This window comes from Girardinichthys multiradiatus, chromosome 8 (genome assembly GCF_021462225.1).
Source record: "Girardinichthys multiradiatus isolate DD_20200921_A chromosome 8, DD_fGirMul_XY1, whole genome shotgun sequence".
Lineage (NCBI taxonomy): Eukaryota > Metazoa > Chordata > Actinopteri > Cyprinodontiformes > Goodeidae > Girardinichthys > Girardinichthys multiradiatus.
In genome coordinates this window covers 5,826,129-5,840,560 of record NC_061801.1, presented here as the reverse complement: position 1 = coordinate 5,840,560, position 14,432 = coordinate 5,826,129, and the positions used below count along the sequence as shown (strand labels likewise).

General features: G+C 41.3%; 1 protein-coding gene across 1 annotated transcript; it reads left to right on the top strand.

Moving 5' to 3' along the window:
- The first annotated feature begins 4,394 nt into the window (after positions 1-4,394).
- Positions 4,395-12,545, top strand: arrdc3b (arrestin domain containing 3b). The gene is made up of 8 exons (XM_047373430.1): positions 4,395-4,965; positions 8,187-8,268; positions 8,660-8,807; positions 8,888-8,990; positions 9,113-9,369; positions 10,771-10,924; positions 11,016-11,170; positions 11,494-12,545. Exons 1-8 carry the CDS (start codon positions 4,686-4,688, stop codon positions 11,569-11,571), a joined length of 1,257 nt encoding a protein of 418 aa, XP_047229386.1. The 5' UTR covers positions 4,395-4,685; the 3' UTR covers positions 11,572-12,545.
- The last annotated feature ends 1,887 nt before the right edge of the window (positions 12,546-14,432 follow it).

Below are 14,432 nucleotides of genomic sequence, written 5' to 3'. Positions count from 1 at the left end.
TTTGTATTCGCCTTTGAGAAGCACCAGTGAGACTCTCAAGGCTGACGGAAAATTAAGAGTCAGCCTAACCCAAATAATTATTGTTTTTCTGAATCTGGCTCCCCTGCGCGGCCTTGATGGCTGGCTATCTTCAACTTCTCCTGGAAGTTACGTAAACATGACGCTCTGCTCCCTCTGCCCCCTCCCTTCCCTGAGGACATCTGTGGACCTGCTCAGAACTTGGCCGGTTGATGTACATTCCAACGAACCATCAAGGACAATGGCCTCTGTGACAGTGCTTCATGGACTTACTTGCACACACTCACTTGCACACACACACATGCTCAAGATAAACATATGCACCCCTCACACCACCTTCACCGTTCCCAGCATGATGTTGTTTTGTAAATTTGTTGCTTCTTTGTGCTGAGGTTTTTTGCAATCTCAAACTGTATCCTGCTAAGGATAAAGTGTGAAATATGATTTTTTTTTTTCCCTCTACTTACCTAATGTGGCCTCTTTTCTCATCTAGCAAGGGCAGCGCCTGTGAGCGGGCAGCAAAGCCTCGGTGACCCGTCCCCCCATTGTCTTGTGTCATGATGTATGTTTGGATGGGTTGTACTGGAATTCTAATTTCCCCTCGGGGATCAATAAAGTATCTTTGAATTGAATTGAATTGAATTGAATTTAGCCATGAAACCTCCCACACTAAAATGACAGTTGTTTCAGTTTCATTGTCCAACCCCTGTAGGTCTTATGGTTTTCCGTCAAACCCCTCCCGATCTCTTGAAGTCAAAGAATTCCAAAGCCTTTTCTCTTGTATTTTCAGTGACAGTTGAAGCAGGAATCCATGAGCAGTGTTGGGAACGTTACTTTAAAAAAGTATCTAGCTATAGGTACTAGTTACTTCTCCCAAAAAGTAACTGAGTTAGTAACTCAAGTAACTAGTTACTAGGCAAAGTAACTATTCAGTTACCTTTTAGAATCTAAAATAATGTTATGGGTTGCTGACCAGAAATATCAAGCCTTTTCTGTTTGCTTGGTGTAGGAATGTTGGAGCTCGCCCTGGCCGTAGCAGGGCTCAGGTTAATAGCCACAAGTGTTGTGGAAGGTAGACACGACTCGCAGTGCTTCATAAGGTTGGTGCTGCTTGTCACGGATGTGGATAATTTCTTTGTTCCTGGACATAACTTGCAAATCACATGCACATTTTTGACTTTAACTTCCGCGAACATTAAATATTGCCTATACTTCCAACTACTGAACGCTGTCTTTGAATTTACATGACTCCGCTCCATCGTCATGTTTCTCTCTTGCTGTTGGTTTACTCTGAGAAAAGTAATTAGTTAGATTACACCATTAGAAGTAACGCAGTTACTAATGCTAAGGTATGCAAACTCAGGGGGGAGACAATCAATTGCAGCTGTTGGTTCACACACATGCAGACACATGCCTGTGCTGCCAGCTGGGTAGCCATTACCATAGCAACAGATCTCTGCCTCTGCTGAGAGAGGAGAAGGCCACAGCTTGGCCTTTCAAAGTCAAAGTGACAGATACTGTACAAAATAACACACTTCAATAGTTTTGGACAGTATTGGGTTTAACACTACTGCTAGGACTCAACCAGTGTTTGAAATAGGACTTTGTTGACCTTTTAAAATAAGGCTTATTGAAACTGTCAAAACAAAAGCATCCTTCTTCCATTATGTTTTTAAGCTGATAATAGCACGCACTATGATTTAAAAAAAAAGGTAGGTTCCATATTACTAACCAGCTATTCCTTCAAACACAACCATGCAGGACTTTCAAAATAAAACCGAAACACGCTCTACAAAATAAAAGCCCTGATATTTTAAACAACAGATCATTGCAGCGTGGTGCTTAACACTACTGTTGGAACTCAACCAGCATTGCCAAAGGGACTACATCTGCTCTTTAAAATAAAGCTTACTGAAACTTTCAAAATAAAAGCTCAAATTTTCAATATTTACCTTCTACATTTAAAGCGGATAAAATGGCACACTGGGAATTTAGCACAGGTTCTATATAACTAATGGTACTAACCCAGACCTGATAGGACAACTATGCTGGACTTTTAAAATAAGACAAAACATACTCTAAAAAATAAAAGCCTTCATATTTCACACAGCAGATAATTGCAGTATTGTCTTAATAACTACTGCTGGGACTCAACCAGGGTTGGAAACTGAACTATGTTAGCCTTTTAAAATGAGGCTTGCTGAACATTTCAAGATAAAAGCCTAATTTTTTTTATACTGACTGTTGAATTCTTTAAGTTGACAATAGCAGACATGGTGATTTTAGAATAGAAAATGGGTTCCATATTACAAAGGGCCTAAACCTGTCCTTTAATGACAACCATTGCTGCACTTTCAAAATAAGACCAAAACATACTCTACAAATAAAAAGCCTTCATATTTCAGTTAATGCAAAATCGGTCTTAATGCTACTACTGGGACTTAATCAGTTTTATCCTTTCAAAATAAAGCGTACTTATATTTTAAAAGTAAAAGCCTCAACATTCCCTAGTTACTGTTTTCATTTTAAGCCTATAATGGAAAACAATATGATTTTAGAAAAGATCTCACACTTAGGATACAATCTTACATGTAGCCCAATGCAACTGGTGAAACGAGAACAGGTCTATATCGATATCTTTGCCTTCTACACTTTATCCTGATGCACACTGGTATGAGGGGTCAAAGTAACAAAAATAACATTGCCTGTTTTCATTCACTGCCTTGATTTTAGCACGTTTTACCACTTTGTTTTATCATTCATCACGTTCATCGTGTGTAATTGTTATTTCCGGCAGATCGGAATACGGCAGCAGCTCCGGTGCGACAGCGGAGTTTTGAAGTGCTTGACCCACAACTTGCTACGATTCATTGTGGTCGAGCTCGAGCAGCAATTGCAGACGATGATGGCAAAAATTGTGAATAAAAATCTAAATAATATGCTTTCTGTGACCCCAAATAAACGATGCTTTTAAGTGAGAATGTAGGGAGGCGCTAAAATCAAGGCAGTGAATGAAAACAGTCAATGTTAAATTTGATAACCTTAATATTTATAACATATAATATTTACCATGTTATCATTTTCCAAATTCACGGATTTGTGAACAAGACCCCGAGATACTTAAACTCCTCCACTTGAGGCAGGAACTCCCCTCCAACCTGAGGAGGACAAGCCACCTTTTTCCGGTCGAGAACCATGGCCTCGGACTTGGAGGAGCTGATCTTCATCCCAGCTGCTTCACACTCGGCTGAGAACCGCCCCAGTGCGTGCTATAGGTCTTGGCTAGAGGGGGCCAGCAGGACCACGTCTTCTGGATTTACTAATAGCCATACACTTCATAATGTTTCATTTATTTATTTAATTTTGAACACTTTGTCGTTCCACAACAATGATGTGACAGAAAACTTAAATACACTGAGTTTAAAATAACTAAATGAAAAACATTTAGTTTCTGTAGAAACACAAACAGAACCGCTTTGAAATGCTGGGGCATGACCTTAAAGAGGCCACTCTTGTATTTACTGAATTTGTCTGATATTAAAATGGGTTTGAAAACAGCAAAAACAAGAAATCTGTAATGAGGCCAATACTTTTTTTCACAGCACTGTAATGATTTTCACTTCAAATTACTGAGTTATTTTAACTTTAGCGTTATATTCTAATTCAATGACATGCAATTTATCAACTGCCCTGTTGTGAGAAAGAGGTGGTTGTATAAGGCATTAACAGGAGCCTTACCGAACAGCTACTTCCTAACACTGGATTTTTCCCTCAAATGAAAGTTCGGTTTATTCACTAGATCTATTGTTGATGTAGCTCTCAGATTAGCTAATGAAAACCATGTAAACGTTAATTTATTTTTAATTACATTATTTTATATTTCAAATGCAGTCATCTATTATATGTATTGGTTTGTTCAATAATTAAAACCGGAAAGGAAGTTTGCTTATAGAAATTGAAATTGGTCCTTGGACATGTGTTACATAGTCCCAAAATAAGATGATTAAAAAAATGAAAGAAACCTGAAAAGCAAACTTCAGGGGGTTTACATGGATGTTTCCCTCTGTTTTTATTTGCTGCCACAACGAACAAGAACAAACTAGTTTCAAAGTGCGCTTCTTTGTAGCCGCCAACACAGAGGCGGGCCAAAATGCTCCGCCGTCTCCCATCTGGAGTTGTTCTTCCTCAACTTCTCCATTTTAGTTCATCCAACAAGTTTTTTTAATAATCCGCCGTTTCATAAGACACTTCGGGGGCAAGTGGAGACACATTCTCATGCTGAGGAAAGGCTGAGCATCTGAGGCAGCAGGTCGGCCGGTCGGAGCGCACATGCTCAGTGGGATTATTATTGTTTTTTTGTTTTTTTCGAGCGGAGCCTTTAAGAGCACAGCGGCTGCATGCAGACAGCAGCAGAGCAGAGAGGCTGAGCTGGAGCTGAGAGCACACCCAGAGGAGGAGAGCTGCAGGAGGAGGAGAGCTGAAGCGGACCATCAGCTGCCAGATGAGCCATCCCTGACAGCTGCAGACCCGGCTCTATGCTGGGCACCCGCAGCTCCTGGCGCATGAATCTGTGCCGCACGGCTCCACTCACAACTTCTTCTCAATAGACTATTTTTTATACATTTTCCTACATTTTTGTTTATTGCTTTTTTATAAGCATTTCCAATATGGTGCTGGGCAAAGTTAAGGCCCTGGCGGTCTGCTTTGACTGCCTGAACGATAACAACCTGCCCGTGTTCTCAGGGGGAGACCTGGTCTCCGGGAGGGTGGTGGTGGAGGTCACTGGGGATGTGCGGGTGAGGAAGCTGGAGATCACCGCTCGGGGGATCGCCAAAGTCCGGTGGACGGAGTCGAGAAACGCCGGAGCCAACACGGCTTACACCCAGAACTACACGGAGGAGGTGGAATACCTGCATCACTGCGACACCTTGATCGGAGAGGAGAGAGGTAAGAGTGATGATGATGTGCGTCTGCTGATCACCGAAAACTTTAAGCACGCAGAGAGCGCAGTCCATCAGTCACAGTGGTACTGATGCAACAGCTGATGCCCAAACTACAACTCCTCTGCTCGGCCTGTTATGTATAAACTGTTTTATCCCACCAGCAGGGATGGATGGAGGCTTTTCGAGTGATTTCTGACCAAGCTAGATCTTCTTAGCCAGGCTTGCTTCTGCGGAGGGCTACAGAAAGCAAAAAAAGTTGCAAGCGCTTCGAATAAATTAAAAGTGATTAAAACAATAAAGTGATCATCAAGGTTTTGACTCTTAGATCAACTTTTCTTAAAAGACACATGTGAAAAGGCGATTTTTACAGCTGGCATCATTGATACGGGAAGATCTGGCTACTCCCTTTGTTAGAAGCGGTTCAAACCTGTTCAGAAACTGCCAGGGACGGGGGAGGGGAGGGGAGAACCAGGCTGACTCTCAGTCTGAGTGTGTGTGTGTGTGTGGAGGGAATTATGCCTCAGCTGCTGCCTATAAGCCTGCCACCACTTTACACACTCCTGTTGTTCTGTTGCCTTAGTGATAAATAAAATAAGATGCAAAATAGACCGTTAGTTTAAACTTTTATGGAAATAAAAACTATACAGTGATCTGGTCACCTCTGCCCCTGCAGCTTCACTGCTGCTTTTTTAACACTAGGTTTCATGAAACATCATTTTAAATTGACCACAGTGACATCTATGTGGAAGATGTTTGTAAAAGACTAATTATATGACCTCCAATAATAATTGTTTGTGTTTTCACTGGAAACAGTGAAAACACAAACAATCCACCCAAACTCAGTATTCATGAAATAATTTATTAATATTTTGGTCAGTAAATTACAAAAATAAATACCAATGTTGCATATGGCAACATGGTACTTCAGATCTCCCATATATTTGAAACCAAACCACAATGGTTTCAGTTCTGACATTTGTAACAAACCCAAGTTGGAGTAAAAAGAGATGATCAAGTTCTATATGACAGCTGATCAAATCCATTTTAAGTTTTTTTTCCTTCATTAAATTTGCGCAACAGTCATCCTGACAAGAACCACCAGAATATCACGTATTTTCCTTTTTTAATGCACAAAGGTAATATAATAGTGTGGTTGTATACGTAATTTAATGTCCTGGGCAGTTTTTTACCAGTTTAATATAATTTATTTATTCATCTTGATAGTAATAAAAACATATTGTGATATTAAAAGGTTCCCCGTGCATATTTTAAAAGCATGTTCATATTATATATCTTATTATAAAAATAAGGTCAGGTTATCTGCTGCTTTTTTACCAGCAGCAAAGAAGAAAAGATGTTGAGTTAGAAATGAACACAAAGGAAAAACTCTGGGAAAAATGCTGGGAACGGCGTCAGAGGCTGAAATAAAGCTGACATGAACAATGGTTTGTGTTAGCGAAGTGTTTGCGTGAGAACAGCAGGTCCACCTGAAGTTCATCTTTCCAGTAACAGCAACCTTCCGCTCCTGTCTCACCCCCTCCTCCCCCTTCTCAGGCCACACACTGCACGGCTCCGCTCGCGTGGGCGGGGACACGCGTCTGAACAGCCAACCAGCGCACGTCCCTTTAAATTTATCTGACGTGCTTGGCCAATGGGAGGCCGAGTAGCGATATAGTCGTCGGAGTTTCCAGTTAGAGTAAGCTGCTCAGTCTGGTTCATACCGGTCTACTCCTGCTTGAGCTGCGCTGCTGGTGACTGGGCCTGCTCGCACGTTCGCACACACACACACACACACACACACACTGCAGAGATGCAGGATGAGGTGGCAGGAAGCGAGAAGCGGCTGGGTGGACTGAATACATAAACTGAACTGATGGATGACATCAGAAATGAGGAAGTGAGGAAGGTCATGACGTTTCTCCCTCTAAAGCTTTCCCTTTGACTGCTGTTAGCTTCGCCACACGTGTTCATAGCTGAGTTAAGACTATGTGTGGGACTGGAATTCAACTATAGGCTGTTAAAATGTTAGGGACACGGATAAAGAACCCAAACACGCCTCTAAGTATATTACATAGAAATGTCTCATAATAAAGCATGATAGTTAATATCGAAATGACTGGACTCACTGGAAAGGAGAAAATGAGTTTTTATTACAGAGAATAATTATTTAATATAGTATTTGTATTTTTGGTTTGTTTTTTATTTGAAACAGATTTATTTACATTTAAGCCTTTATTTCATTTGTTCTCTTCATTTTTAAATCTTTAAATACAGTTTTGATTAGTCCCTCTAAGTCACATCAGGTCTCAAAATACAACTAATCAGGGTCGATTAATGTAAAATTCTGCATACACTCAAAATAAATAAAAGAATGGAACTGGAATTTATGGCTGTCATTGTCGAACTTCTTATCTCCTGACCTACAAAATAACAGTGAAACAGACTCGTTACCCCAACGATTAGCTGAGTATACAATCATTACCGCCTGGTCAATTGATCAAGGGAGTGACATCCACACAAACTGCATCAACAGCCAGTATGTGGCTTTTATCACCTTGTAATTGGGCCCACTCACCAGTTCTGCCATTTAGAAGAGAAATATTCCTCACTATCATTTTTTGGTATTTTATGAAATTTCTGAACTGAATCTTGTGACCTTTTGATGGATTCATAATCAACATTTAGGTTACAACCAACTTTAGGAAGCGATGATTTATGGAACCATGGAAATTTGTGTTTTGCCTAAGCAAAGAAAAAAAGATAATCCCACAGAGAAACCTAAGAAAAAACTCAACATTTTTAGGTAGCTCCCAACAGACAATAAACATTCAAGTCAAACTGGGGCAGAAAAGGTAGTTTTATTGTTTTTTAATATATAATATTTTAAATTTTTCTACTGGTGTTTACTAGAGCACTGCAAAAAGTGAAAATCGAAACAAGACTATCCTTTGGAAATTCAAACAGGGACAGGAAGATTTCTTAGAACACTAAACTAGATGAAAAATTCTCAAAAGAAAAAAATTATTGAACCAACTTTTGGTTCATTTCAATTTGTTCTCCAAAGATTTGTGAATTGTATAAACTGGTGTAATGCTGATTTAAATGTTAATTCTTTTTCTGAGAGGTTCGAACAGACATGTTTAATCCCGGGAGCCCCTGAGACTCAGTGGTCAGCTCATGCGTTAAGACACAGCAGGATCTGAACGCCTGTTCTCTGTGTTTCAGATGAAGACGCTCTGGAGGAGGGCATGACTGTTCTGCATGCCGGCCTGCATGAGTTCGCTTTCAGCTTCAACCTGCCTCAGATGTAAGTGTCCAGAGATTTCATTCAGCTCTGTGTATAGTCTGCAGTAATTAATCATTTAAAATTTTACTGAAGCTTGCAGCAACTCAGAGAGATTTTTGAATCTGGTATTTTTCTGGCAAAGCTACGACAGTACAAAGGTGTCCTTTTGTGTTAATTGTCCGAGGCCCTCTTTGAGCCTTTGAAGGGGCCCCACACCTCTGCCTGGAGCCTAAACTAAACTAACTAACCATGTATGAAGCAATTAAAACTAACTCCAACTCAAGCAGCTTCAGCTCTAAGCAAATATGTAGTCAAAAAAGTCATTCAAGTTTTCTCTGAAGGAAAGGCTTAAATTCTGACCGGCCCACCCACGTTTCTAAATCTCACTGCTCCTCTCGCCTCTCTCCTGTAGGGCTCTGGCCACTTCGTTTGAAGGGAAGCATGGCAGTGTGAGGTACTGGGTGAAAGCTGAGCTGCACCGGCCTTGGCTGCTGCCGGTGAAAATCAAGAAGGAGTTCATTGTGTTCGAACACATTGACATCAACACGCCCCTTCTGCTGGTAGGAGCTGCTGCTTTACGGTAATTCATCAGCGTCTTAAAGTGTATCGCCTGCAGCTAAATCAGATGGTGTGTGAACAGGCCCCTCAGGCTGGAACAAAGGAGAAGACTCTGTGCTGCTGGTTCTGTGCGTCGGGTCCAATTTCCCTCAGTGCCAAAATAGAGCGAAAGGGCTACACACCAGGTGAGACACGCCTCTTCTTTGAATTCATCTTCCTTTTCCTCTCTGTATTCCCCTCTAAAGTTTCACCTGTGTCCTTTCCTCTCTCAGTCTGACAGACTGATCTCTTCTCCCCTCTCTCCCAGGCGAGTCCATCCAGATCTTTGCCGAGGTGGAAAACTGCTCGTCCCGCGTCGTGGTGCCCAAAGCAGCGCTGTACCAGACACAGACCTTCTTTGCCAAGGGAAAGGGCAGGCAGATACAGCAGTTGGTGTCTAACCTGCGAGGAGAACCTCTCCAGCAAGGGAAGAGCCAAAGCTGGGAGGGCAAGATGCTTAAGATCCCCCCGGTGTCCCCCTCCATACTGGACTGTCCCATTATCAGAGTGGAGTACGCCCTCATGGTGAGTACAGGGTTCCCTGATTACTGCGTTTGTGCTTCAGCATTAGAAAAACAAACCCGATACTTTCATTTGATGGAGGTATATTTATATGTAGATATTTATTTTGATGTTCATATGATTAGGTATCTATACATGTGTAAATGTTTTGAATATACATGTTTAGAAGTGGGGCTGCACGGTGGTAGCACTGTTGCCTTGCAGCAAGAAGGTCCTGGGTTCGATTCCCAGCCGGGGGTCTTTCTGCATGGAGTTTGCATGTTCTCCCCGTGCATGCGTGGGTTCTCACCGGGTACTCCGGCTTCCTCCCACAGTCCAAAGACATGCCTGTCAGGTTAATTGGTGACTCTAAATTGCCCTTAGGTGTATGAATTAGTGTGTGCATGGTTGTTTGTGTGCTGCCCTGCGATGGACTGGCAACCTGTCCAGGGTGTACCCTGCCTCCTGCCCATAGACTGCTGGAGATAGGCACCAGCTCCCCCGCGACCCACTATGGAATAAGCGGTAGAAAATGACTGACTGACTGACTGTTTAGACGTGTATATGACGTTTGTGTTAAGACTGAAGTACTTAAATAGGACAACTTATAACGTGCCTTAAAGACATGAAAAGAATAGACAAAACTGTTATTAACATACGGTAGATCACACCAGGTGAGTAAATTTGTCTATTTTTTTATAGCTTTTTGAGATAATTAGCAACGGTTTTTTTTCATCTGTGTCACTGATGGAGAAACATTTTTTTTCCTGTGGAATTATTTTTTTCATACTTTTAATATTTGAAACACTGTTTCTGTATGCATTAAATGAGTAGTAAATGTAGTTGGTGGAGATGCTGATAAATATGCTGTATTCCAGTTGTAGACCAGGCCCTGGCTGAGAAGACCAATGCAAACAATCAGTGACTGACAGAAACTCATAAACTTGATAACGAATTCTAATCTTCCTAGTAAAACATTAAAATCTTATGGTAATAACAGCCCAATTACCTTGCAGTAAACTTCCTGATAACACAATCTCATAAAGTATTAATCGATGCTAATAAAGCATCAATGCACAGTATTCATGCATGGCCGTTCCTTTGTTTTAGCTAGCATGCAGCACAGTTGAGATATTTTAGGTAAAGTGATAGGAGGGCGCTGTTCAGAACTCCATTGTTTGATGTTTTTACTGGAGGAAAGGTGCATAACAAGGTTAAGGTGTTTGAGGCAGCAGGGGGTAGAAGCCCAGTGTGTTTATATTTCTCTCATAGACTTACTGGTTTGATTGTGCGGCGGGTTTGTGAAGCCGCCTCCGGTTGTGTGTATGTGTGTCTCACTGCCTGTAGCTGAATTTCACCAACCCTAACAGATACAAGTGGCTCCTGCTAACTTGAAAACATGTCTCTCTTCCTTGTCCCCTCCAGGTGTACGTGGACATTCCCGGTGGGTTAAACTTGTCGCTGTCGTTGCCGCTGGTCATCGGCACCATACCACTTCATGCGTGTGCCACCCGCACCTCCAGCATTAGCAGCAATTGCAGCTCCGTGAGCTGGATGGGCCTGTCGGAGAGACCTGAGGGTACGTACAAGGAAACACAATGTGGGCATGTTTTCTGCCCTGAAGCACTTGTGGAACAGAGCGATATCTTACAGCTGCTTGTTTTCTTCAGCTCCGCCAAGCTACAGCGATCTGGCAATATCAGAGGCTCACAGGCGGAACTGTCTGCAGGGCTGTGATAGGTCTGATGGGGAGGGAGAGGACCAAGGATCTGTGCTGACTTACATCACAGAGTTCAGATATCTCCCCCCGCCACTCTACTCTGAGGTACAGTAAACACACATACATACAGAGCATATCAGTATGTTAGTCTTGTTGACAAGGTAGTAAAACTGAGGAAAACAACTCTTGTAAAAACACACAAAATACACTTAAGGTGTAGTCAGAATACATGAACTATTCAGAAAGATGCAAAAAATTGTTAGTTAAGAAATGTTGCAATGACCACGTAGAAGAAAATCATCCATCTCTAATATTTTACATAGAATTTAACAAGGAACAGAGGTATCTAGAATGTCACCTTTTCAGGTCTATCTATAGAAAGATGATTCAGAGAGTTCTGTTTAAATTGTTCCCCCTTCTGTCCTCAGGTGGACCCTTATCCTGACACGGTGGAAGTCTGTGGTTCTGCAGATTTCAGGAGACCTGATATGTGTCCGTCCCGCTGAAAGGATCCTACCCAAATGCTGTTTGCATGAACGAGACAGGATCATCCTCAGCTAGAACTCCACGTGACTTCTCAACAGTACGTGTCACTATAGATGTGGCTGGACCCTTGCTGACCTGAGGACAGCCAACTGATGGAGTACATGGTGACCCATAGACAAGATGGACCAGGGTTACAACCCTGAAAAAAAACAACATTTCCTGTCCTCTGAAGGCGCCGTGAAAAACTGTCCTCCCACTGCTCAGAAGACGTCTCTACCTTCTTCATGGAGAAGTTTGCATATGCCATTCCAACTGTTTCCCTCTCAACGCTACAGGTCGACATGCTTCAGTAGATGTAAAGCCTGTAGGACTCTAATGGCACATCACGAAGACAGCTATCTCCAGTGAAACGACGGCTGAGCTTATGACTCAGGCCTGAAGGTGGACATTGTCTCTTTTTAGGAGACAAGGTGAAAATCACTGAGATTCTCTGACTGAAACCAGAAACAGACGATGACCAAATGTGTCACTTCAACAACCTACTCAAGGGCTTTGACCTCAAGTTGAGTGTGAATGTGTGCATATATGTGTGTGTGGGTGTGTGTGTGGGTCGACCTAAACGTTAAGACAAAGCACAACTCGGACCATCCAAGACACAGGTTGCCTGTTGGATTCCGCTCTGAGATGAAGATTGTGTAGCTGCAGATTCTTCAGACAGATGTTAGAAAGCTTTGACTTTGCAAAGAAGAGCAAAAAATAAAAGATAAATGTTTACAGATAATTATATCAGATTAAGAATGTTCAAACACAATTTCTTCCACCTAAAATTTCAGATTACCAAGTGCAATATATTTTTTATATTTGAGTTTTTTGCACTAGTTTTTCATCTACTCTGTTGCTGTCTGTTCCATTTCTGTACATTATATATTATTGTCATGATCTTGTTGCTTCACGATCAATGTTGGATTAAATAAAAGGTTTATTTTTAAAACAATCTAATGACTAAATCATTTGTTGCTAGGGCAACAGCATATATTATATTCAATTCAAAAATACTTTATTAATCCCAAAAGGAAATTAAATGTTGTTATAGCTCATATTATGAAGGTTTCTTCAAAGATTCGTTGTAGATGCTGATGGCTGTGGGCAGGAAGGATCTCCTGTAGCGCTCCGTCTTACAGCAGATCTGAAGAAGCCTCTGACTGAAGACACTGTTGTTGTAGGACAGTTTCATGAAGAGGATGCTCAGGGTTCTCCATAATGTTCTTCATTTTATGAAGAATCCTTCTTTCCACAATGATCTCCAGAGGTTCCAGAGGAGTCCCCAGAACAGAACCAGAACCTTCTTTATCAGCTTGTTGAGCTTTTTTAAGTCTCTGGCTCTGATGCTGTTTCCCCAGCAGATGATGGTAGAAGAGATCATACTCTCCACAACAGACTTATAGAAGATATGCAGCATCTTGCTGCAAACACCAAAGGACCTAAGCTTCCTCAAGAAGTACAGTCTGCTCTGTCCCTTCTTGTAGATGACTTCACAGTTGCATCTCCACTCTAGTCTGTTGTCCAGGTGAACACCGAGGTATTTATACTCCTCCACCACCTCCACTTCTTCTCCCATGATAGAAATAGTGTTTGACTTATTTCTGTTTCTCTTAAAATCTACAATCATCTCCTTTGTTTTAGTCACGTTCAAAATGAGATGATTGTTTCCACACCATGCCACAAAGCGGTCCACCACCTTCCTGTACTCAGCAAATAGTACTTTGCGAACGGTTTTAAGCCCCTGATCGTTTACACATTTTGTCAGAAGCGTTCTCATTGGGATTTTATGTGATAGAACAACATAAAATGTAGGAAGAGGAAGGAAAATTAAATATGATTTCAGGAATCTTTTGCAAGTAAAAATCGAAGAAAATCAGAAAATCCTGCCGTTCTTCTGAAAGGAGAACTTCCATCTCAATCTCAAACTGATCACAGCTTGCAACTGGTTTTCTTCCTGTATTGACGTATATTTCGCTCCATCTTTGCACCAACTCTGAGCAGCTTTCAAATTCTTGCTAAAAAAAAGCATCTCCTCAGCCTGATGCTGCCACCGTCATATTTCCCAGTGGGGATTGTGTGTTTAGGGTGCAGTGGATGTGAAAAAGTTCTAGGCCTGCACAATATTAGACAAATAATTGTGATTTTGTTATTTAACGTCATGACGATGTTGGTTGTTATTAACCTATGTTTTTCTAGCTGTTCACCTTGTTTTCCATCAAAGGCAGTTAAAATCCACCATATCACTTAAAATATCTAAGCAATTTATTACAAGTAGCAGAAAAAACAGAAAGCAATGTCGATTGTGATTCAGTATATTGTAGAGCTCTACTGAAGGATAGTCATTGTGTCAGCAGCCAGACTGATCTGCTAAAAGATTTTTTATAAAAGTCCATCCTGGACATTTTCCTATTTTTTGATTTTCATCAATACGGACGGTAACAGATGATAACTGTAGAGCAGTAATTTGAGTTACAAAGACTGGATTTGACAGAACGGTTTGTGGCCACAGTTTTCAGTGTAACAATAAAAAGAGGAAGCCACATCTCGCTTCTGCTTTAAAGTGTGTCTGTTCCAAGTGAAATGTTTGTACATCACAAAGATTTTACTTCAATTTTTTTTTGCTTATAGCACTAATTTCCAGCCAACACGAGGAGGTTTACAAGGCAAACACGTCTTGTTGCACTTGTTTTTGTTTCTGATACATGAAATTCATCTCTCTGATATGACTACTTCCTTTATAACTTCAATTTATGGACATTTGTTAGTGTGCAGCAATGGAAGCAGTTTGTTGTAATGATAGTTTCACCTAAACATTCAGAGCAACGTCCCTTTCTCTGTG

Bases quoted from the DNA above. Each gene is read 5' to 3' on its own strand.
- arrdc3b (XM_047373430.1), top strand. From the start codon at position 4,686: ATGGTGCTGGGCAAAGTTAAGGCCCTGGCGGTCTGCTTTGACTGCCTG. The intron at 8,269-8,659 runs GTAAGTGTCCAG...TCTCTCCTGTAG, and splicing joins AGCTTCAACCTGCCTCAGAT to GGCTCTGGCCACTTCGTTTG. The intron at 10,925-11,015 runs GTACGTACAAGG...TGTTTTCTTCAG, and splicing joins CCTGTCGGAGAGACCTGAGG to CTCCGCCAAGCTACAGCGAT.